Here is a 24,113-nt window from a genome sequence, read left to right on the forward strand (position 1 = left end):
CCCATTACTTTAACTGCTGTGACATTCTTCCAATCTGCGGCCATTGCAACACAGATCTCGAAGGTGAAGGATCTCACTGCTGCCCAGGGTTAGGGGAAGAAATGAATAGGAACATAGGATGGCTTTAACACTGTGAGCTTTGGATAACTTACATTTTTCATTTTCTTTTGTTTCCAAGACTGCAGTGCAATATCTTTTTCCATCATTGTGTAACTTGTTAAATCAAGATATATGCATATAAAAATAGCATTAAGTAGCCAGAATACGAGTTTACTGTTTACCTCCGTTCTCTGCTCCATGCACAGGTACTGTAAATGGGTGTCAGGATGATATTCGTTATTAGTTTTGTTTTGTGCTGAAACATGGAATACATTGAAGTGGATAGCATACGCATTCTGGGATCTGCAAAAAAGAAATAAAAAAGAAAATCCGCTGCAGTTCCTAATTCCGCGTAAATGACTACAGGGAGCCGAGTAGGGGGTGTGTGGTTTCGTAGCGCTATCAACCAATGGCACAATGATTCAGTAATTTGATCTGTCAGGCAGTCTCATGCCAGGCATGCCAATTAGAATACCAATCTGAAGAGTCCCCTGGTGTATATTAGTATATCACTATTCCTCCCCCCAGGCAGGGGACTGAACAAAAGAAAGACTTTGATTTTGTATTGCTGGCAGGTGGGCAGCCAGGCAGGGCTATCTATCTAGTAAGTTTTGTTAGCCAGACCTTGCCCCTCATCTTTACCTACCTGCTGGGAGAGGAATCTATGATGATGCGGGTAGGGGCAGAGGGAGAATGGATTGTGGGAGGATGGTGAAGCCTGCCTCATTAGAACACTCCCTGGGAGTCATGGAGGGCAGAAGGGGGCAGTGACAGCCCTTGGGGACCTTAGGCAGTGTGTGTGTGTGTGTGTGTTTGTGCACGGTGTGTTTGTTTGAGCTGTTGAATTGGAGTAACTGCCCTTACAAACATTTACCACAGTATTTTTGCATGGTATTTTTTTCAGTTTTCCCATGGTTATATCACTGCCTGCATTTACCGTTTTGATATATTTATCAATATACTTAACCATATCTTGCTATTTTTTTTATAATGCTTATTGTGCTGTACCATGTGTTCACCTTGCTTTATTACACATGCTGTGCTTTTACTAAGGAAAACTTTTTCAAAGGTCTGCCCGTGTCGTCGTGGGAAATGTGCTCTAGATAAATGAACTCTCAGTTGAAAGGCGGAGAGCTGCAGGTTGCTCTATAACAAGACGATCAGGGAAAGGTTCTAATTTACCGCTGAACACTTACTGAAGTAACGGGCAACCAGAAGCTTATTATTACTTTCTTATTCTCTCTGGTCAGGCTTTAATGTATTCCTCTGTGACTGTGGCTCTTCCAGGCTCTGCACCCCCTCCCTGCACCGTGGAGCTCCATACTTTGGGGTTTAATTAGGGTCACAGTGGAGACATAGGAAATACACTGTGATCTCTGATTAAAGTTGCACTCATCAAGCTCCTCCTTATCCAGGCCAAATTAGTTGCCTTATACCTTAACAAGACCTTCATTTATTGCATTCATTAGTGAAAATCAAGGTCCTACACACACTGAAAGCTAATGACTTGGAATCTATATCTATCAGTATGTTCATTCATTATTTTCTTTACATTAATATATATATATATATATATATATATATATATATATATATATATATATATATATATATATATATATATATATATATATGCTGGTAACCTAACCTTTTACTGTACTACATGGGAAATAAATAAAACTCTCTTTTTTTTTTTTTTTTTAAATGAGAAAACAACATAATTAAAAAATAAAAAAGCCAAACTTGAGCCAAACAACTACTATTAGAAATGTAATTCAAAGGTCTCTTAAGCGCTCTCAGATGTTTTTTCCTTTATGTGGAATTTCCAGAAGCAATACTGTGTGTTTAGATAGTAGTTACATGTGTATTTTCAGTCTTTGAAAATAAAGGAATGAGCTGGATTTGAACCCTCCAAGGTGAACATCACATCATACTAGTGAATTAGCCCACTGTGCCTCCTTTATCATTGTCTTTCTAGACAATTATTCAATCCTTTGAAAATAAAGGAAGGAATCGGCTGAGGTTTGTTTTCCTGTCAGAACTGTTGCCATGGGACCCACAACTCTCTGTTCTTTTCTTTGATTCACACCTTGAAGCTGTATGCCGATTTGAATTAACCCTTTTGTTGTTTTCTGTGGAAACGTCCTCGTCTACTTGTGAATGGATAGACTGTCAAGAGGACCAGGAGTCAAGGGTTATGATTCTTGTTATTAAAAATATTGGCAGAGTGATGGCATCCTAATATTTACAGAGTATATATATATATACACTGATGCATGAAAGAAACTCAGCACTCAGGTCTAATGGATTTATCAAATATTTGAAACATAGATATCAAACAAAATCGCGAACAAAAATACAGATCAAAGAATCAAAGAATCATAAGTTTTCAGTATGAAACGTGACACACTGTCAAAATGAAAACATTACAAACTTAGTATCAGATATGACCTCCCTAAGCATTTACACAATCCTGGCAGAGTTGATGCCTAGACCTGACCAGCCTCTGGATAGACTGCTGTGGGATGTTCCTCCACTCTTCCTGAGCAGCTGCAGCCAGCTGGCGAAGGTTGGCTGGTCGTGGTTGTCTCCTGTGGATGGCGCTGGCGATTTGGTCCCACAAATGTTCTATTGGACTCAGGTCAGGAGAAAAAGCTGGCCACAGCAAGACCTCGCATTGTTTTCTTGAAGTTATGCAATTGTAATCCTAGCACTGTGTGGTCTTGCATTGTCCTGCTGGAAAATCAACACTTCCGAATTGCCTTGCAAGAACAGAGAAACTGCCTCAAGGACTTTATCATTGTATTGGTGAGCAGTAAGATTGCCCTCAGTCTGCACCAAAAGCATTCTTCTGTTAAAGGAGATTCCTCTCCACATCATCACACTTCCACCACCCCACGGGTTGACTTGAACAATTCAACAGTCAGCATAACGGTCATGGGTTGGTGTGGTGACCCACTGCCTTCCAGGACGTGGCCTATCCCTCACAGAGCCGGTTTCCTGGTTTCTCTGGACTAGTCTGCTGATTTCTCTCACAGACAGGCCGCCTTCAATCATGCCGATAGCAACCAGGCGATCTTCATTACTCAAGCGGGGCATGGTAGTGTCTTTTGCTGTTCTTATGTTAATTAAAATATTTTCAAATGGCTATTTATACAGATTCTTAATCAACTAATTTTGGCAATTTTAACTCAACGTAAATACCAAACACTGAGCACCTGGTATTTTTTTATGAAATCACATGACTTGAGCTCAGTATTTTGTTATCCCAAGGAACAATACCACTTAAACAATCAACAACCCTATCTGCTCACTATTTAAAATGTAAATATCATTATGTATGTGCCCAATGAGCTATTGATGTAAAACTTAAGACTGCTGCGTTTTCATTGTGAATCAGTATATAGGTTTCCCTTATATTAATATTACAACATATTTTAAAATAATAATAAGAGGACACAATGTATCAAGATGTTAAGCAGTTGTTATTCCACTGAGACTTTATCGGGTACCTGAGCTCTTATGAATAATAAAGTGTGTCTCTGGGATGACCTGGTGCTAAAAAACTCCAATTATCCAAACCAATTGAAGGCTGACAGACTCAGACTCATTAGGAGAATGCACATTGTGTCTCCCCAAAGCCACATCTTAATTACATGAATTTCCATATGTATAACCAGCCCCAATGGGAATCTTTGCATTGGATTCTATCAGCCACCTAATGAATTTGCCATTGTGTCTGATGATTATATGTCGGGAAAGCGGGTCATTGGGGTGGGGGTCAGCAGTGCAATTTCATGTATTTTCTTATTTTAAATGTGGAAAATGCTTCGCACCACTGAAACAAAAGCTTTGCTTCTTCCACAGTGTAACTCTTACTCTCGTACATCTCCAAGCCACCCTCCAACCATCATCAACTTTTGGGGGATTTAAGAATTTCCTAACAGACACCCTCCAAGCATACTCACAAAACAAACCAAAAAAAAAAACTACACACTGACAGGTTTGAACAACGTACCTTTTTATCTTTTATTCTGCAAGACAGATGAGTATTGTGGAGTTCTGTCAATGATATACATCATTTCGCCCCAGAAAGCATGGAGATTTTCTAAAACCAATACAAACTATTGCAACAGATGAAAAATCTGTAACGTGATGTCAATGAATGACACCTGAAGAAAACACTGTTTTGACACCAAGAGCAAGCCTTTTTAAAAGAAAAATGTATTGAAACAAGATGATCAGATTACCTGTCTACACAGTTGTTGGCTGGGAGGCCAGAAAGAAGAAAAGGTAGTTCTTGAACTGGTCTGCAGCGCATGTTACAAGACACGTTAAAGTGTATGCCATAGTGTATCTTCTTAAGGGAAGAAGATTGGATTAGAACAGAGCCTGGTCAGGAATCTGTGAATGTGGAGGCCTAGCTATAGCTCACCCTGCCTGTAATCTCTGTGCTCTTGTAATCTTGCTGGTTGTGTTTGTGTGTGTGTGTGTGTGTGTGTGTGTGTTTTGTTTGAAACCTGTGTAGGTGGTTTAATGTATTCCTATCTTAATAACATTTTCAATGGTGGAAAGTTGTTGAAGGTTTACTTTAAGAGTTCACAGTCCTGGTTAAAGCCTATGTATAATTTTGTATTTGTGGATGCCTCGACCCTTTCCCTTGAACCAGCTTGCTAGTTCTGCAACGTTCCGTTTCTTTTATCCCTGTGCTTGGTTAGTACTGTATAAGGGCTGTTCTTGCCAATTTTACCACATGCGTCTCTTTGGCTAGTACGCCTACCATAGAGAGTGGAATGGTTTTGTTTCATAACTTTGTACTGTACTTATATCTATAGGCAACATAGGCTCTTTCTCTGTTTCACATTCTCGTTATCTCTCTGTATCTCTAGCTAGCTAAAATGAATTAATTTCGACTACACCATTAACAGACAGCAGAATTTTTTTTTTTTTTTTTTTTTTTTTTTTATTATTACAAAAAAAAAAAAAAAAAAAAACAACAACAGTCAAGAGTACCAAAGATACATGCTGGGATTTTGTAAATATGCAGAAAGAGGTCGTCAGCCAGGATTTTCTTTCATGAAAAATACGGAAATAAATGCAGCATCCCTTTTTCTCCAAAAAATTCACAAAAAAACCAAACAAAACATATCTTGTTGCAGCTTGGTTTGTGGTTCTCACCAAATACAACGGATGACTGGCAGGTTCACCCAAGTGACAAACACCCTCAAAATCAAGCAAGGTTCCAATCTTTCCTTAAAACCAAGATTACATTCCGTCTGCTGTCCCAGGACATTAACTCATTTGACCGCTGCCCCCCCCCCCCCCAAAAAAAGGTACTGCTACTTACTTGTTTATTACAGATAACAGGAAAACCAATAACCCACTCATCAGCACAAATCATAACGCTTTCTGCCCCGCAGAGAACGACAATCGTTCATAAAAAAAGAAAGAAACAAAAGAGAACTGACTGCTCAGTCTAGCTTAAATGTGCAAATAAAATACTGACCAAAAAAAACAAACACACACAAGGCTGGCGATTTTTAGTGTTAAAAGGCAGGTTGTGGTTTGCTAGTGTATAATGGTAGCTCAAGTCACACAGGCACCTAGTGCATTGTTGAAGATCGGAATTAGAAAGTTTTCTTTTTTTAGTAGTATACTTTATAACCATTTACATTAGGGGGCTCAAACTCAGTACAGCAATTATGTTCCTTGAAATGCCCAACACTACACATGTCATTCATGTTTACAGGACTCTTATGCATACAGAGCAAAAAAATTTAAAAAAAAAAAAGACATTTCAACAAGCAATTGTTCAAGTAAAAGAAAGCAGGCTGATTTCTTTGATGCCCTGCATAAACACTCAAGGAAAGAAAGAAAAAAAAAATGTTTTTCATTTATGTAACAGCTCTAGAAAGTCAGGACAGCATCCATGGAAACACCTGGCTAGTTTCCAGTGGTTTGCACAGTGAACATTTTGCCAGAATTCTAGAGGCAGAGGCAGTGACACAGTGTAGCCCACTGGGGTGGAATCATGTAGCAACACTGCTCTGCTTATTCTTCTAAAGAGCACGCAACACGCGGCTGCTACAACTTGTTTTCTGGGGGTAGGGGAATAGAAGGATGATCATCATTTTAATCATGAACTGAGCTTAAAAGGGTCTTTTTTGTATTGTTTGGAGAGGTCAGATTCATGTTTAAGAAGATTTGTTTCCACTATACAGATATAGTGAAAGCTCCTCTTCAACAAAAAGGAGACTGACAGTAACAGCATCTGTCATGGCGTGCATTCCAGCACAGATCAGCTTCCTCCTGTTTATGTTCCTCCACTTAAACATGCTATCCAAGACAATCTGCATGAGGCACTGCTTACACCCAACATACAAAACACACATCCAATCACAGCAGCAGAGTAGATCATGTAAGGTATTCCAGCACATTCAAAAGGGTTTCATTTGAGACTGCTAGACAACAGAGGCCTACACAGTCACCAGGCTCTGTATCTGCAGGTCACAAAAAATTTGCTTTGAAAACAGTGGTACCCCCCCCCCCCCCCCCCCCCCTCTGTTGTAGACATCTACTGTACTGAAAAAAACCCAACAAGCAAGTTGTCTTATTACAGCAATATCCAAAAGGGAGCTAGGGTTAAAAAGGGCTGGAGTAAATGTATACCATACAAAAAGACCACTGCTCCTACCACAAAAACACAAAGGAGGTTTGCACCAACACAATCCGCTGCCTGGAGTCTCATTATTATACCCCCCGTTAAAATCCAGTCCATATTAGCTCATAGTGCATTAAGCTGTAAAAACTATAAAACTAATATATATATATATATATATATATATATATATATATATATATATATATATATATATATATACACACACATACTGTAAAACAATAACTAGTCAACAAGAACATACTTCTGGACAGAGAGTTTACACTTTATATTGGCCTTTCAAAATGGGATTTCCAAAGAATACCATTTTTTTTTCCTTAAGCAAAACTTCTAGCATTTTGGTAGTTTTGGGTTTCTACAATTTGTCTGGTTTAGAGCGGGGCCCCATCTAGATTGATATTATTTCCACTGAATCATTAGCAAGGAAGTTAATTCAGCCCCTCGTGGCATTCTGAATCCCTTCATGGCATTCTGAATGCGGTCTGACTTTGTAACCAGGTTTGCAAATGCATGTGATCCTCACTGGAACCGACCTAATAACAGGCTCTTGCAAAACAAGCCTTTAACAAAGTAAATGAACAAAGTGTTTCTAATCTGGAATACATAGATAGGCTACTTGTTAACTGCAAAACAGTAAGCATCATTCTAACAGAATTGTTAAAAAAAATAAAAATAAATAGTGCTGGTTACAAAGTCAGCAGTGTAATTATGCACTATGTAAAACTCCCATTTTGTACCAATATGCAAAATAAAACAGCATATCTTTCAAAAGTAGACCAATACCCCACCATCCAGAAGCTCTGGCTTGCATTTCTATATTGCTTTCCGTCTTATTAAATATAAACTTTTTTCCTTTCTTTTAAATCAACAACCTTAGTACCTGCTTCATTTTATACTGGTATCTGATAATTCAAATTAAATTTATTTTAGCAATACAGACCATAACAAAACAATTCTACAATTGTAATAAAAAGGAGACAACAGCTTTTTTTTTTTTCTTAACTACACAGAAAACCTTTTTTCTCTTTAAAAGTTTGGTGTTGAAATGTGCGGCTGTAAACAAACATTTTTATTATTTTGTAATTAAGTGCTTAGAACCGACAATGAACAAAGTTTTGGTGGGTACGTTTTGGTTAAGAATACATTTTCTTAAGAGTTTTTTTTTTTTTTTTTTTAAATAGTGCTGCACGAAGCCAAAACTTTGTTTTATGTTCGGTACAAAATAAACCATCTGTGTTTTCATTGCTGTTTGTTTTTTTTTGTTATTTTTTTAATTAAATTTTTTATCTGAATTCTGACGATTCCTTTGGTCTCCTTTTCTTCCACTTTAATGATGAAGTGCTATCTTGTTTTCTTTTGAAGGAAAACCAGACACTTAAAAGTCCAGCCGAGTTGCAGTTTACTAAACTAAAAGCCACCCCCCTCTCCCAAAAAACAACGCTCACACTCCAGTCAGCCTCTTGTTGCTTAAGACTACAACTCCTCAAATTCAGCAGCAATGAGTCAGTGATACAAACACCTGGAGGATAGAATCTGCTGTATTGTGTACGCCAACATAGACTACCATTTTCCTTCTTTTATTCCGTTGCCCAAAAAAGGAGGGAAAAAAATAAACAAGTCCCAGCTAAAGTTTAGGGAGCACCAGGTTCACCTGAACTGGGGTCGAGACGTGCCTCTCGCGAGTCTCTGCGGCGGCATGTTTCCATTTCACAGAACTTCAAAACTTCCATGTGCAAATCAAGCAGTCTTTAGAAAGAATGCCCTCCGATTGTTCTAGTAAAAAATATAAAACTCCAAAAAGGTGGCTGACTCGTGTGTAAGTTCTGGTTTCTTTTCATCTGCGGAGGGAGGGCATTTGTGCGTAGACGGGGTATGCCAGCCGCACATTGAGAGAGTCGTTGTGCTGGACCAGAGAAGTGTGCTGGTAGTGTAGTACCAGGTCTTTGAGAGTGCTGTACAGGTTATAGGGCTCTGCGAAGCCATAGCCCCGCGTGCTGCTGTATATTACACAGTGTTTCACCTCTCCATCTACACTGCAATTCCAAGAAAGAAAGCACAGACAGTTAGCATTGGATAACACTATCAGCATGAATATATGCAGAATGTACCTTTTGGTTAACAACTAACTGAAAATCTGCATGAAGTTCCACATCCAGGATGAATTGCTGTGATTTGAATGCTAATCTACAAAACGGTTTCTAACATTTGTTTGAAAAACACCATGGCCCCAAACTTAATTTTATTTGTGATAACAAATTTTAGCTGCAAAATGTCCTCAAAAAAACTGCAACACAACTTTCACTGGCCCATATGTCATGCTGGCACCCATTGTCAACAGCTGGGTCATACAGCTGTTCTGGTGGCAATGCCAGTGACTGACCCCGGTCAAAGAGAAAGGGGAAATGTCTGCCTTAAGTAAAAGCCACACAATTTCACAGACAGCCTCATTGTGAAGCACTGCAGAATGGCCGCTTTGGGAGACACAAATCAGCCATTTTAAAAGGCTATTAAAACACACACAGTGTGGATGACCGAGACCTGGTCAAGAGCCAGGCTAGCAGGACAATGGGGTTGCAAATCTGGTACTCCTCGGTGCCAACGTTTCAAAACTGGGCAGGGCTCAGAAACAAGCACAAAAGGCTGATGAAAAAGGGATTAAATAGGACGTGGGGAAAAAAAAAAAAAAAAAAGACACCAAAGTCTAACACAATCATATACAGTTCTGTCTATTGTAGGATAAACATTTCTACTCTCTTTTACCAACATTTCTTGAGGCGATAACTGCAATACTCACACCACGGAGCAGGCGTAGCAGCCCTTCTTACTGCTCTCTCGGATTAAGAAGGCTCCGTCTGGTTTTCCGCAGAGAAGGTCCTCTGATTGCGTCCGGTTCAGATCCCCCACGAACCAGCAATTCTCGTCGTAGTGAGGCAGATTCTCATCCTCCTCGTTTACAAAGTAGGTGCTGCATTTGTTTTAAAAGAAAGTGAAAAAGTGAACTACTTATTACAGCATATTCACAGTAAAGCATATCAGTTTGTGACACTGCTGAATTATTTGTTAAGCACCTTTTAAAATTAAACAAAAACACTTAGTTTAAAAATAGACTAATCAAATTTGCATAATGGACTAAATTGCATTATTTGAATAATAAATATAAATTATGCAATTGCTATACAAGATGCATTCACCGCTCAATGTCTTGTTCTCACTTAACATAAATCTGCAGCCTTTAAAATAAAACATCAAAAGTAAATCTGAAGACTGAATCTGAAAACATGCCGTTAAGAAAAACTCAGCATTTCGGCACTGGATAATACCGACAATACATTTAGCAGCAGAGAAATGTCAAATTTATCAGATGAAATAAAATGCAGCATAACGTATACTCACTCGTCAACGTTTTCATTTTTGATTCCGAGCCAGTCGTTAATTTGTTTCTGACGTACCCCTTTGTGATTGAGCCAGCTATAAAAAGGAGACTGCATTAACATGGAAATCAAGAATAGAACATCCAGCATCACATTTCCAATACTAAAATAATAAATAAAGATTATGACATTTTTATTTATTTGTTTCTCACACAAAACCACATCTCATCTTGTATCCAAAATTTCTTTCTGGATCTCACTGCAAAGAAATATTTTCACAGTAACAGAGCTTGACAATCAAACACACACACAGAGTTCAACCAAATTTTTCAAGAAGCTGTACTTCTCATATAATACTGATAAAACCCAGTTGCACTCACACAAGATACTGATCCCTGATCTTGCGGAGCTGGATGAGGTCCGGTTTAAGGCTGTTCATCTTCTTGTCTGTCTCTCGGTTGTCCAGTGCCTGTTTCTTTAAATCCTGCTCCAGGCGTATCTTACTGTCGTGGATCTCACCCAGACGGGACTTAAGCTTTTCGTAGTTAATCATGATTCTGCCGCAGAAAAAAGGAAAACATTCAGGAGGGAAGAAGAGCTACAGACAGGGGAGTGGACAACTGTTTACAACTAAGGGCACTTTAGGACATTACACAGTGCATGCAAGACAAATTAAATAGAAATAAATAAACAAATAAATGTGAACGTTTAGTTGGACAACAACCCTAACTGAGAATCCTGCCATTGCTAAAGAAACACACTCAAACTCTAAACCCAACACTGTGTCACAGCAGACAGAAGTGCAGGTCTGGTCACATGCTTAAGCAGCTGCTTGTCAACCCCTGCCGACACCCCTAGGGCATCAGATTATAAGTAGAGGAAAGGCACAATGCATTCACTTCTGAAGTATAAAAGGCTGCACTTAAAAAGCACACATTCAAATATAAAAAAGCTGCTTTCAGTGGTCTATTCTGTATATCCTTTGATAATGGGGAAACGGGTGAAGAAAATGTACGCAATTTTATATTTCGTCTTTTGCCAAAATCAGCACTTGGCTGCAGTTGCAACACATAACTCTGAAGCCTAAAGCAATGGCGATGACAAACCTCACCTTTCTATCTCCTTGTCATTCCCCTCCCTTCGGAATCGCTCAATGTACTCTTTACTGTAGCGTTCCTGCGTGAGGCATTGCTCCTCGAAAATCTTAATAGTTTCATTGAAAGCCTCAATGGCCGTTCTCTTCATCTGGATTTCCTGGCAGAGGGAGAATGCAAATAACTCAGCAACCGGGACAGAGTATCAAGCACAAGCGGACACATTTAAAAGGCCTCCTCTAATAATACAATGTCAAGTTTTTTGTACAATCCCCCCCCACACACACACTTAACACCTGTACATTTTAACTGTTCTCTTTGTTATAGTAATTCTAGGTTAGAAACAATGTGGATTTGTATTTAAAAAAATAAATAAATAATACTACTAATCTGAAAAATTAGCTCTGCATGCGCCCTTACCTGCGAGGTCCTTGTGTACTCTTCATATAGCCGATCATATTCCTTACTCTTTTCCTGATATTGATTATGATATTCCTGGAGTTTCTTTCCAACAGCGTCTATATTGTCTTCTTTTACCAACTGATCCTGTGGACAGAAGACAGGCATACTCAACAAAACAAAAAACACAAAACCACCACCACACCATGACACAATACTTTGCTGTTGCCTGTTTGTAGACTTCTGTTTCAAGGAGGAGGCAAGTGTCGTACCTGCTGATACCTGGAGACGGGGTACATGAGCTTCACATCTAGTTTGGGGTTATACTGGGCGAGAGACTCGTGTCGGTAATGGTTGATCAGCTCCACCACAGAGTTGAAGGTCAGAGGATCGGAGAAGCCATACTGTCCGTCTCTGTGGTAGATCTTTATCAGCTTGTTATTGCCTCCCTTCCTGCACAAAGGAATACAAAACAAAACAAAAAGGAGATCATGCAAAAGGAAACCAATTAATAAATGAGGTTTCAAATAAAAAACAATGTGTTTCTACTGGCAAAAAAATAAGTGTGTTTATCTCTCCTTTGTTCAGAATGTAATTTGATGTGGTGGAATCAGGTTTATTTTACTCCAGAGATTTATTTGCTTTGACACTGAAAATACTTCTTGTTGATTTGGGGGAGGGGGGAGTCGAGTGTTCTGTTGTGTTTCCAGTACCTTAGGGTTAGTGTGTAGTCTCCCTGCATCTTTGTAGAGGCGTCCCGGACCAAGAAGGTCCCGTCGGGCATGTCCCGCAGTTTATCATTTACCTCCTCCCTGCAAAAACAACACAACCTTTAACAGCCTGACAGGAGAAAGAAGAAACAGACAGGGCAGGCGTGCATGCAGGAGGGCTCATGCTCACTAGCTTACTGGGGTTTACAGCAGTACAGCTCTCCTGCAGATCCCCATTAGTAAGGAAATGTATCGTTTTAACCAGTTCTACATTTTTACTGATTGTGGCTTTAAAATGTGACATGAGCCTATTATGGTAGTGCTTGAACTTCTCTGTACAATACAACATAATATATTCTGAATCGCCTCTTTGGGAAAATTGTCCATCATATTTTGTATGTGCGTTACCATACCAATCTGGTCTTTACAATGCTTACATATGCTTTATTACACTGAAGTATGCTTTACTAATAAATAAATAAATAAAAAAATAAATATATATATATATATATATATATATATATATAATATCGCATGTTACCTTTTGTCCGACATCCTGTAGGCCAACATGTGAATCAACGAACAGCAGGTAAAAATAAAAAAGTATCTGAAAATGTTTACTTAAGGTTTTCCCAGTGCCCAATCCCTCCACTCCCTCTACTTCCTGACTTGTGACATGGAGCTGCCTTGACATGCAGCGTCTTCATACTTGAACAGTATTTGAAATCTTTTTTTATTTATTTATTTTTACAAAATGTTAACGTTTAAGTGAACATAGAGAGTTTGATTTCTCAATTTATGAAGCGCAAGACTGAGCTTCTGTGTAAATAAAGCACTCAGTTGTGAACGCAAGAGCCTTAATGCATGGGGTCTCTTAACAATGGATTGAGAGCACAGGGATTCGGCAGGATCATACTACACCTCCGCCCCCTCACCATCAACATAGCGAAGTGAATAAATACTGTATGCAAGACAAAATAATGTATTTTCTGAATGGATTGTAACCCCAGGTCCCTATCTACAGTACTGGATCTTTAGATATACAAGCAGTAAGCACTGAACCAATACATTTCCTTTAAAGCATAAGCATTACCTAGATATGTCTCCCCAGTACCACTCTGCTTCCTGCAGCGATATGCTGGCTGTGTCCTTAATCCCATTTGTGCTGACTGGAGTCACTGGTTTAGGTGGCTTTGGAGGAAGAGCTGAAAAGAGAGAGAGAGACACACACACACATCAGTACAGAGCAGCAAATCAACAATAAAGTAGTGCTACACTGCACGCAGCACCAATAGAGACACAACAGGGATAGAAACCAAAGCAAGCGCTACTTAAGCTGTGCGGGGAATCATTTTTCTAAACTACTTAAGTCAACTATATACCGTAGCTGCACTCATGCACAATCCAATCTTGTTTTGCCCACCTGTGCAGGGGCTGTGCTGAAAGTGCATATGCCATTATCAAACACTGCCTTTATGTCAGTAGCAGAAGTAGATCTTAACAATCCAGCACATTTATTTTTTTCTTTTTACAGGATTCTCCAGACAGTCAGCTAGTTAGACTATTGGCTAAATCAATCCCTACAGGAGACGGACCCAATAACCAAGAAACACCAGGACAACATCCAAACCATTGCCTCCAATTCCTTCTGTTCTCCAGAATGCCTCAGGAATTGCATTTTGAGTGGTTTGGAATACGGAAACGCCCGCTAACCAAACACCTTCAGCTCAAAGCTGCCTCCGTCAGATCAGCTGTGCCTTTCATAGTTAATCAAAGTCCTACATTTAGAAGGCATTTGTACCCCCGCCCCAATCCCCTGTACACGTGCAGTATTACTGTTTAAATGGTACTGCATGATTAACCACACACAAGACTTCCCTTTTAGCGGACTTCACTATAAACACAGACACCCTGGTGTGTAACTGTAGACAGCCTGCTCAAATAGGTAAGCGAGGCGTTGGTTTTTTCGTTTTTGCAAAAGAGCTGAACTAAGTTAAAGTAGGAAATGATCTTGGTCAGATCGTTACCTCAGGAGTTCACCAGCACCCTAGACTATATATTTCAAGAATACATACAGTAGTGAAAGAATAAAATGACACAGTATAGTTGACATAACTCCAATCCAAACACAAATTATGATACAAAGGAAGTTGCAGGAGGGTATCATAATAGTATCAGGGTCTACTAATTAAAAGAGCAAAAAAAACAAACACTGTGGTGGAAGTAAAACTGCCACACACCAGCCCTGAAAGCCCGGTTTAGGATTAAAGAAGCTGGCCAGGTGCAGTGTTTCAAACCACCAGGAGACGTGGAAAAAACCCAGCACGCTTACAGTAGGTCCTGTGTTCTCACTGTATACCACAGCCCTGCCCAGACGGGCCAATCCAAACTAACCTTTACCCTGACCCAGACGCTCCGCACCCTGGAGTCCCAACATCAAATACCCGTTTCAACTTTCTACAGTGTTGAAAGATTTTCATTTTGAAATCAGCCAAGTGATTCAATAAACTCCAGCCTATTCTTTTAACCCGATCTGTGTCAGAAGTCATTTCTTTCAAGTTGAAATGCTGACTGCTTGGGGATGTGCAGAACCGCAGAATAGCCTTTGTTATAAGGTCTTCATTTTCAGATTCAGCATACACCCCCTTCAATTTAAATAACCTAGCTTTATATTCTTTATATTCACTCCTAATGAATATTTTCAACAAAGTCACAAATCGGGTGCAGATTGTACTCCCAATTCCTTGGCTTGATATGTTTCCGATCTGAAAAAAGGGGCGTTTTGTATGCTTGGTTAATGATGCATTGCAATGTATCATGGATAAGGGCTCCAGCACCTGTGTTTCACTTTTAGTTTGAATGGGACAACCAAGGCTGTTTGGAATGGGGGATTCCAAGGAACACTCCCCGGGGTTCTAGAATCCCCCTCCCTGCTCATAGAAGGAATCCTCAGCCCCAGTCATGCCCAGACTTGTTAGAACAGGAACAGACAAGTTCGTCAGGGAGACAGACATGTCATGAGGAGGAGGAGTCGTTGTAGTCAAGACACAGGTGCTGTTTTGTTGTTAGCTTGAGTTTCTCTGGTCTGTCTGATTCTAGCTGCATGACAATACGGGGTGGCAAAAAAACAGCCGTTTCCAGATGAGGAGTGTGTGAAGGCATACTGGTAACACAAATTTATCCCCTTCATTGAGGAGGTGGAGGACAGCAATGACATTTATCCTGGGCTGCGGGAACCTTTAGTTTGAATCATTTTCTACTTTAAATTGTACAAAAGTATTCCGTATCAGGTTTAAAAAAAAAACTAATAAAAAAAACCCACCACTAATTCTAAGTTTGCTTACTATACACACACACTACAGTAGCAGCTGCCAGTGTAACATTCATCCCAATTCATTTATTAAATATATTTATAGAAGCTCAAACAACGATCACCGTTACAAAACTATTAAGCAATTTAGATGTGTGCACATCAAAGGCTGGAATCCATTTGGCAACTTGTGTTAGTCAACAGCAACAAGACACTTCGACAGATCTCAGCTTTACCAGCTCAACAGATTAACAATAACTAAAAAGAACTCAGGACACGCTCTAGAAACCAACCATCTGCACCCAAGCCCACGAGCACCATTAGAAAGAAGTTAAAACTATTAGAAAGTCAAGTTGACAGGTGTTTTGGCCAACATTAGCGTACTGTATGAATGAGCACTTAGTCATGAATTCGCCCAAAATCAAACCATCATACATTAGGCAGAAGCAAGAGCCCCCAGAAATTCCCAATGCTATCACAGTAATGTAACCGGGTCTCAAAGCAATGCACAGTGCAGCAGTCATGAGGGCTCGCAGAGTAGAGAGTTCTCTCCGCAAAGAGAAACATGTGCACTGAATCTTAACCACAACATACAATTCAAGAAGCTGCTCGATGAGATTCTGGGATCAATAAGCTACTAACAACCAAATGTGCAAGATGGGCCGAATGGCCTCCTCTCGTTTGTAAACTTTATGTTCTTATGTTCTTAATTTGGGAGCAAAACAAACAGGTAACTATGTATTTAAGAATCAGTTTAATGTTAAGGGAGCCAAACGCAGGTGCGGCAGCAGTCCTTTCCAATGGTTTCTTGGTCTGTACTTTGTTCATTTACTCCCCTCAACCCCCCTTTTGGCTCCACAACAGCACCGTTTAAATATACAGTGAGCAGGAAAGAGCCATTCACACTGCTAGGAACATACGCCCAAGAGCAGCTGAATTAAGGCTCCCTTCTGCTTCTCAAAGAGCTCCACCAGGAAGCTCAACCAAGAGATGTATAGAAACACAAAGAGAAACAGAAATGAGATGCGTGTAGGGCAATGCCAATGTCTTTGTTAAATTAAACTGCTAATACAACAAGATGTATAACTGAATAGCGTTACCGAGTAGAGTACAGATCACTTAATTTAAAATTAACTAACAAATAAACGTCACGCACTTGCATTACAGTGCACAGCAACAACCGGTTTTATAGTCCAGCTTAACCGAGATGGGCAGCTTTATGGAATTTGAAATAGAACATTGACAGGGCTTGGTCCAGGGCAGCTCACCCTATACTGCAAGAATATAAAATAAAACTAATGTCTAAGCGCCCGGGCGGCCAGGCAGACAGGCTGTACGCTTGCAACGGGCCGATCCTGCAAACCCGATTGAAAGAACATGCACAAATGAAAATGTCAGTTTGAGACTCAGAGCCGTGCTCTCCGGTGTTGGAGCAGAGATAGCGACGGAGCACTGGAGGCACGGATCAGGAGCCAGCATGAAATCCTGTTGAGCCCCAGCAGCACAAAAAAAGAAGGTTGGATTCTTCAACAAAAGAAACAGAAAAGGCAGCGCTCTGCTGAAGCCATTTAACTGGAGCCTTTTACACTGCTGTGGGGCTGGACTGGGTGCTTGAGGTGGTGCTGTAGGAACCAGTAAAACGCTGGCCACTGACTTAAAAGAAAAAGCGGAACGTTTTACCTTGTACTGTACTGCAATACTTATTTATAAAGATTTATTAAAAAAAATTAGACAACTATGAATTAAATCTTGTGATTTTTACTATTAAAAGTTAAATCCTCAGTAATGCTAGAGAGAGCTTTCCATTGTTTCTGTACTGGAGCCATTTTCATCTACCGCTGCAATACATTCTGTATCAAATTATTATAAAAAATAAAAGGAGTGTTGCATGCAGACAAAGACACTATTGTACTACAATATAAAAGGGTCAAAGGTCCAGTACAAATATTTAGTGAATTACCAGAAACAGCAAGCCCACTGTCAGGTCCATCTGCGCTCTTTTAAAATACAAAAAGTGGCGCTTCACATACTGTACTGCTGCAATTACAACCCGCTACAGCGAACACAAACAGAACACTGCAGCAGTCATCCAACCTCCTGGCTTCATAGGATCAAGCCTAGTTAAATCTGAATTCTAACTTCTACCAATTTTTCCATTCAACTCCACTGAAGCATTTTTTTTTTTTTTTTTTTTCATTATTGCATTATGCATTTGATGACCTCACTATTTTCACTTTTAAAAGCAAAGTCCATATTCAATTAGAACCTGTGCTAAAGACGGTCATCTGTCCGAGACGGTGCCCAGAGCAGCCGTTATGTGTGGGTTTGACTGCAGCCACGGGTTCAATCAGTACAGTGCATTCTAGCTAGAAGAATCCCATTTGATAGGCCTCTTTACTGAAAGACTGCAGCGTCTTGCAAACACTACTGTAGCTCACACCAACCTAATCCAAGAAACTGACCATGCCTCGCTGGCTGCACTGAAGTGTTGAGCTTACCCCATTGTTCAGTTTCACTGCTGCACAAGTACAGGCACCAAGCAGAACCACCTACAGCATGATTTACATGCAGCCCCTTCTGAGAGTATTCAAAAGTACAAGTGCAATCAGAATCCATTGCATTAGCACACAGCAATTTTGACACAGGCACTTCAGCAGTGCTCAGTCAACATGTATACTGTCCCACATTACCACACTAGAATGGTACATTTAGCAAAATTAAATTTTCACTGCCTTGAAACTGTATGTGGTTAAAACTCCCCCAGCTCCTGTCACCAACTATACAAAAGAACAAGCTTTGCAATATTTCCCCAGCCCTTACCGCTCTCAGACGCCTGCTCCGGCAGCTGCCTGGTGTGCATTGTAAAGCTTGTCCAGCTCTTCTTCACGCATGGAGGAGTGCTGTGTGTAGGTGCTCGGGCTGGATGCCTCTCTGCAAAGCGCTCGTTAGTAACCCCCTGCGCTCCCCCTCCCCTTTCCTCCCTCAGACTGCAAACCCTGATCCTAAATCAGTCCTGGCAGAACTAATCTCTGAATGGAGACACAGTGTCAGCCAATAGGAGCAGAGAGGGAGGGTCCGGTGTTTCTGACGCAGCAAGAGGCACAGGAAGACTATATTGAGAGGTGCTGGGAGTCTAACAGAGCAAATGATTTACACTGACCAGAGGAGGTCAAAAAAAAGGGGACGATGGACACATATTGCTGCCTAAATACAAAAGAAATCGCACATGAACCAAGAGCTAGCTGGCCAAATCATTTAGTTAGAACATACTATAAACAGTCAGAGTTGCATAAATGTACCTGCAGAATTTCCATATTTTCTGTGTCTTTTTTTTAACATGTACTACCAGAACAGAAACGCCAGCTTACAGCAAAAAGGAGCTATGCCCCTAACTTAGCTTGCTCACATTTTCTGCAAACACACTCAAACATGCCAAACATGCTTTTTATATTTACCATATTACGACACAATAAAGGGGACAAGGACCACAGTACATTGCTCAGAAAAGTCCAAATAACCCAGTACTGCGTACTGTATTCAGATACACCATGGTACAGGATAGAATAGGAAGTCTCATCCTCCACCCACATTGCACACAATACACTGCTTAGCTAAAATTGCCATTTTTGTTGGCAGCAATAAGCCTCTGACTGCAAATACATTAAACTTGCTAGGTAGCAAAAGGGAAAATAAATACTTGAAAACCAGCTTTTGGAATAATTCTAATGGAGCCAATAAAAAAAAAAAAAACACCTATTATAAAAAAGAGAAATGCTTTTCTACTAAAACAGTAAGAAACTGAAAGAAAGCTAATCTTATTGAGATGGCATGAAACCATTGTCATGACACACAATGAACCCCATTACTGTACGTTCTTAATAGAGAGTCGCTGCACCCCCCTCCTCCCACCCAAGTCCGGGGTGGAGCCCTTGGCATTCACCCACTGATTATCCATTCCAAGCTCATAAAACACAGCATACCCCTCCCTTTAACTCCTAAAGCACACCAAGATTCTTTCCGATTTCAATTCCACTGCAATAAATATTCTAACGAACATCTGCAGGACCTCACCTCCCTAACTGTCTCACTCACACACACACTCTGTCAAGCTACCGAAAGAAAGAAAAAAAAAAGAATCCGCACTGACAGAATTTATTTATTATTTTTTTTTACACATACTGTCCCTAAGAGCATGTTTCCAATGATGCAAGCCTTTGATTAAACAGCTGCAGTGGCTCCACACAAGCAGACAGGGCTACCTCTGAATCAGTGCCTGCAGGGTTTTGTGTGACTGTGTAACTGCTGCTGGTGGCACACTGCAGTGTGCACTTTACTGAAGAGTAACGAATGGCTAGATTACAAAGTGAAGTCTACTGTAGTTATTCACACGTCAAGGCTTTTGTGTTCACCTTTACATACTAGCAGAACGTATTCAACAGAAGCCTGCTTTTCATGGTTTTACACACACACCATGTGAAAAGAAAAGTACGCAAGTGGAACAAATACAGCAAGGGGCTTAAACAAACAGACTGCTTACATTTTATGCTTAGTGCAACTTAAGTGTTGTCTTCTAATACCAATACTTTCTTTGCAGGTAAATGCACATATTTGTTTCCCTACCTTGGTGTTAAAACACCATGCAAATGAAGCAGTCTCATTTTGAATTCTGATGGGGATCAGCCTGCAGAATTGTAAGCATAATAAGACTAAGAATACTCCGAGCTCATGATTTGCATCAGGCAAGAATATTCAATATTTACAGTATGTGGAATGCTTTCAGATTATAAAGTATTTATGATTAAACCATAAAAAATCAAGGTTGTAAAATGAGAAAGAACAGCTTTCACACTAATCACGGGTATGTGTGCAGCTTACTACACTCAAACAGCAGCTTAACTCAGATTTCAGACATGTGGATGAAATGCTACAGTACAGCCACTGCTCTTTATTTCTGACTCCTACATAAAACAAATAGCGAAACAGAAAATTATATATATATATATATATATATATATATATATATATATATATATATATATATATATATATATATATATATATATATATATAAAAATAACCACTGCACAGAATAAGCTTTGACGCAATAACCAAAAAACCAACATCATAAGCAATTTAATGCTGTGTGTGGGGGTCGGAGTGTGCGCGATAAAAATCAGGTTCCCAATTGCAACAAGGACTGTATATGCACTGACCTACCCTGCGACAGGACAATACAGTATTAGACTGGAATTGCACTGCAACAAAAACAGATCTCGTTGGAATACATTTGCTTCAAACAAAGAAATAACTGCTGTCAATTTAAGCAGACTGCAAAGCTCCTGAATAGCACCGGGTACAGCACACAAACACAGACTCAGGAATTTACCAGGAACCTTCTGGGTGGGACCACGCTCTCTACACACAACTAGGAAACCTGGTCGCTTCAAAACACATTCCACCCCCCATTAAAACTTGTGTGCATTTCTCCAGGCCTTTGTGACAGTGCTAATGCAGAGTAACACCAATGCAAATCTAGAGCGGGGTTAACTCTGGTGATAGTTAAAGTCAGCTGGAATACTAAATAAAGAAAAAGTATTCAAAAACACTAAGGGGTACTGCAACACCCCTCCCCTTCCCTCCTAAACCAAATGACTAGAGAAAAATAAAAATCCAAGCACAAGCTACCGGACGCACTGTTCAACAGTGTCTCCACATGCAATTTCCTGTCATGACTGAATATAGAGGGGGGGAAAGTAATTACAATGGCAAATACTCTGTGCGTGTCCAGTTGCCTCTATGATAGTCCAAAATAAAACCAGCAAAGCAAATTAAAAAAAAAAAAGAGAAAGAAAAAAAGGGGAGTCGATCAACCTGAAGATGAAACTGTCCCATGAATCCATTATTGGAAAGATGCCTTACAGGTGATCAAACAAAGCCTGTTTGCATTTCAGAGCACTATAAATTACAGTACCATTGTGATAGACATGGTTCTTAATCTGGCGTTTTGGGGTTGACAAATGAACAAAGCACACATTTTTGCATAAGACAGTAAGCCTTTCACATAACAATACTCCACACCTCTAATTTGCAAATCCCTGTGTGTGTTTATATTGTACTATACTGTATATTTAAATTATTCCTTTATATATTAACATATAATGATTTGCATAAGTTACATAGGGACACTAACTTAATTGTGAAATACTTTAGAATAATGTATATAATATAAAATAATAATAATAATAATAATAATAATAATACGAAGAATATAAGATAATATAAGATTGTATATCCATAGCAATAATCTCACAAGTCAGTGTTCCAGTAATGTAATTTTGGAAACAAGCAAGCCCTTTCAGTTTACTGCAGAGAATATTGATTGCACTGTATAAATGGATGCTGCACAACATGCAGTGCCCCATTGGGAACAAGTATATAACACAACATACAAGTGTATTACACAAGATCATATACAGATATAAGCAAAAGCAATTACTTCATGGTTAGCACAACTGTCATAGTGACAATTAAAAACAAAAAGTACACTGTTACGTAATCCCATTGACCCTGAAGATCGGTCTTATTAATTTAAAAACACTTCACTTAAATGCATTATATGACACACACATTATATTATATATATATATATATATATATATATATATTATTATACACACACACACACACACACACACACACACACACACACGCATTTAAATGAAGTCGATAAGTTTTAACTTCGATGTTTTACTATAAGAATGTCACTAGGAACAGCTTTTTTTTTTTAAATTTGCAGATATCTTGATTGAGACAGATGTCAATTTAAATTATGTCTGATGCACACAAATCCATAAAAGTACAGTACAATGTCCCTTTTAAAACTAGCAGGTTGATCAACCTAGGCATTTATAAAATACGAGCTATATATGTACATAAATCAAACATATTGCACCCTCTGTCTTTAAAACCTCAACTTCGATACATCAGAACTAACAAAAATTTAAAAAAAGGGAATAAAGAAAAGGTGAGCAATCCGTTGTGTACCTGGTGGCGGATCCATTTCGATATAAAATATCAACTCCGTTGAATATGGCATCATGACGTCTCTCCAGTCACTATCGTCTTGCTCCATAGTCCAAACTGTGTTATACATTGTCTAGATTAAACACACACACACACACACACACACACACTTTCTTTTGCAATTAAAAAAAAAAATAAAAATACACAAAACACCTATTATTACAGCAGACTTCCAAGTACACTTTAACAGTCTCGAGCTCTGAATACCCGCTTCAGAATAATACAAAAAACCCCGTTAAAAGCACCAGGCTTTAAACACCTTGCCTAGTTTAGCACGGCGCCCCGCTGTCACAGCACACAATGTAGATGCCAGCTCTACCATTCTCTCCAGCCGCGGAAACTGCAGCCTTCATCCTCACAGCTCTCCGGCCCGGCAGCAGCCAACCTTGCACTTCATCCTGAAACGACCACTTTAGCAGCACAGGGGGGGGGGGTGCTCACTTATAACATCAAAGCGGAAAACCTTTAAGGATTTCAAATCTTTGGCAATCTCAACGTTTTACTGAAGATATATATTTATGTGTTTTGTGTAGGCACAGTGTGTAAGGAGTTACCTTTTTTGGGGAGAGGGGGTACACTGCCCCCCCCCCCCCCCCCCCCCACCGAGGCTGTGGTAACTAGTGGTACGTTCCACTGCTTGCCGCTTGCAAGTCGAGGTTAGGTTCGCAGCAGCACGCAGGCTGTGAAATTCAGGAGCCAATGGGAGAGGAGGATTACTTTAGCTCTGTTGCCAAAGTCGGAGTTTGCGTCGTTGTGTCGCTTCTTTAGAGGGAGAGGTGCTATTGAGTTCTGTACCCGTCCTTCCCAGCCACTCAACAGGCTGGAAAATCAGCTGACAGCGTGTGATTGGCTGAAACTGTTACTATGAGGAACAAAGGAATAAGAACCATTTGGAATAAAATCTGTAACTGACAAAAGTGGTCATTTTTCTGAACGGTTCAGGATCAAATGACACATAATTTATCAGGCCTGTTTAACAATACCTGCTTGCGTTTGTCAGGTATTAAAATAAATGAATACAAATTACTATGGCAATTAACTGACTCAGATTGTAGTTGTGGTTTGTGATTAAATTAAACCCTTTGAGACCCTGGATACGACATGTACCCAAGTCATTCTGGGTAATAATGTTTAGCTATTGCTTACTTTTAATCAGAACCCACATCACGTGATCTATTCTGTTCTGAATCAGGGAGTATTCAAACAGAGCTGGCAATTAAGATTTACCAGGTACCTGGCAATACAGCATGTTGGAGTGCGATTGTGTTATTATTATTATTATTATTATTATTATTATTATTATTATTATTATTATTAATGGTAGATGAAGTTATATAAAGTACAGAAGAAGCAGCTACTGAACTATAC

The 24,113-nt window shown here is 39.6% G+C and overlaps 1 protein-coding gene across 8 annotated transcripts in view; it reads right to left on the reverse strand.

Moving 5' to 3' along the window:
• Window positions 1-4,111: 4,111 nt before the first annotated feature.
• LOC121326688 (phosphatidylinositol 3-kinase regulatory subunit gamma) overlaps window positions 4,112-24,113 on the reverse strand; it is a 112,176-nt gene continuing 92,174 nt past the window's right edge. For 3 of the 8 annotated variants that reach the window (XM_041270054.1, XM_041270053.1, XM_041270055.1), the window contains 9 exons: window positions 13,446-13,557; window positions 12,356-12,454; window positions 11,915-12,095; window positions 11,664-11,789; window positions 11,261-11,403; window positions 10,530-10,706; window positions 10,172-10,246; window positions 9,573-9,743; window positions 4,112-8,811 (listed from right to left, as the gene is read on the reverse strand). In XM_041270054.1, coding sequence (XP_041125988.1) covers window positions 8,613-8,811; window positions 9,573-9,743; window positions 10,172-10,246; window positions 10,530-10,706; window positions 11,261-11,403; window positions 11,664-11,789; window positions 11,915-12,095; window positions 12,356-12,454; window positions 13,446-13,557 — 1,283 coding nt within the window. In that variant the 3' untranslated portion in view covers window positions 4,112-8,612. Of the gene's footprint in view, window positions 8,812-9,572; window positions 9,744-10,171; window positions 10,247-10,529; window positions 10,707-11,260; window positions 11,404-11,663; window positions 11,790-11,914; window positions 12,096-12,355; window positions 12,455-13,445; window positions 13,558-18,482; window positions 18,605-22,706; window positions 22,965-23,004; window positions 23,108-24,113 lie in introns of those variants that run through there. The other 5 variants (XM_041270056.1, XM_041270058.1, XM_041270059.1 and 2 more) reach the window with 5 other exon arrangements.

Source organism: Polyodon spathula, chromosome 14 (genome assembly GCF_017654505.1).
Source record: "Polyodon spathula isolate WHYD16114869_AA chromosome 14, ASM1765450v1, whole genome shotgun sequence".
Taxonomy (NCBI): Eukaryota; Metazoa; Chordata; class Actinopteri; order Acipenseriformes; family Polyodontidae; genus Polyodon; species Polyodon spathula.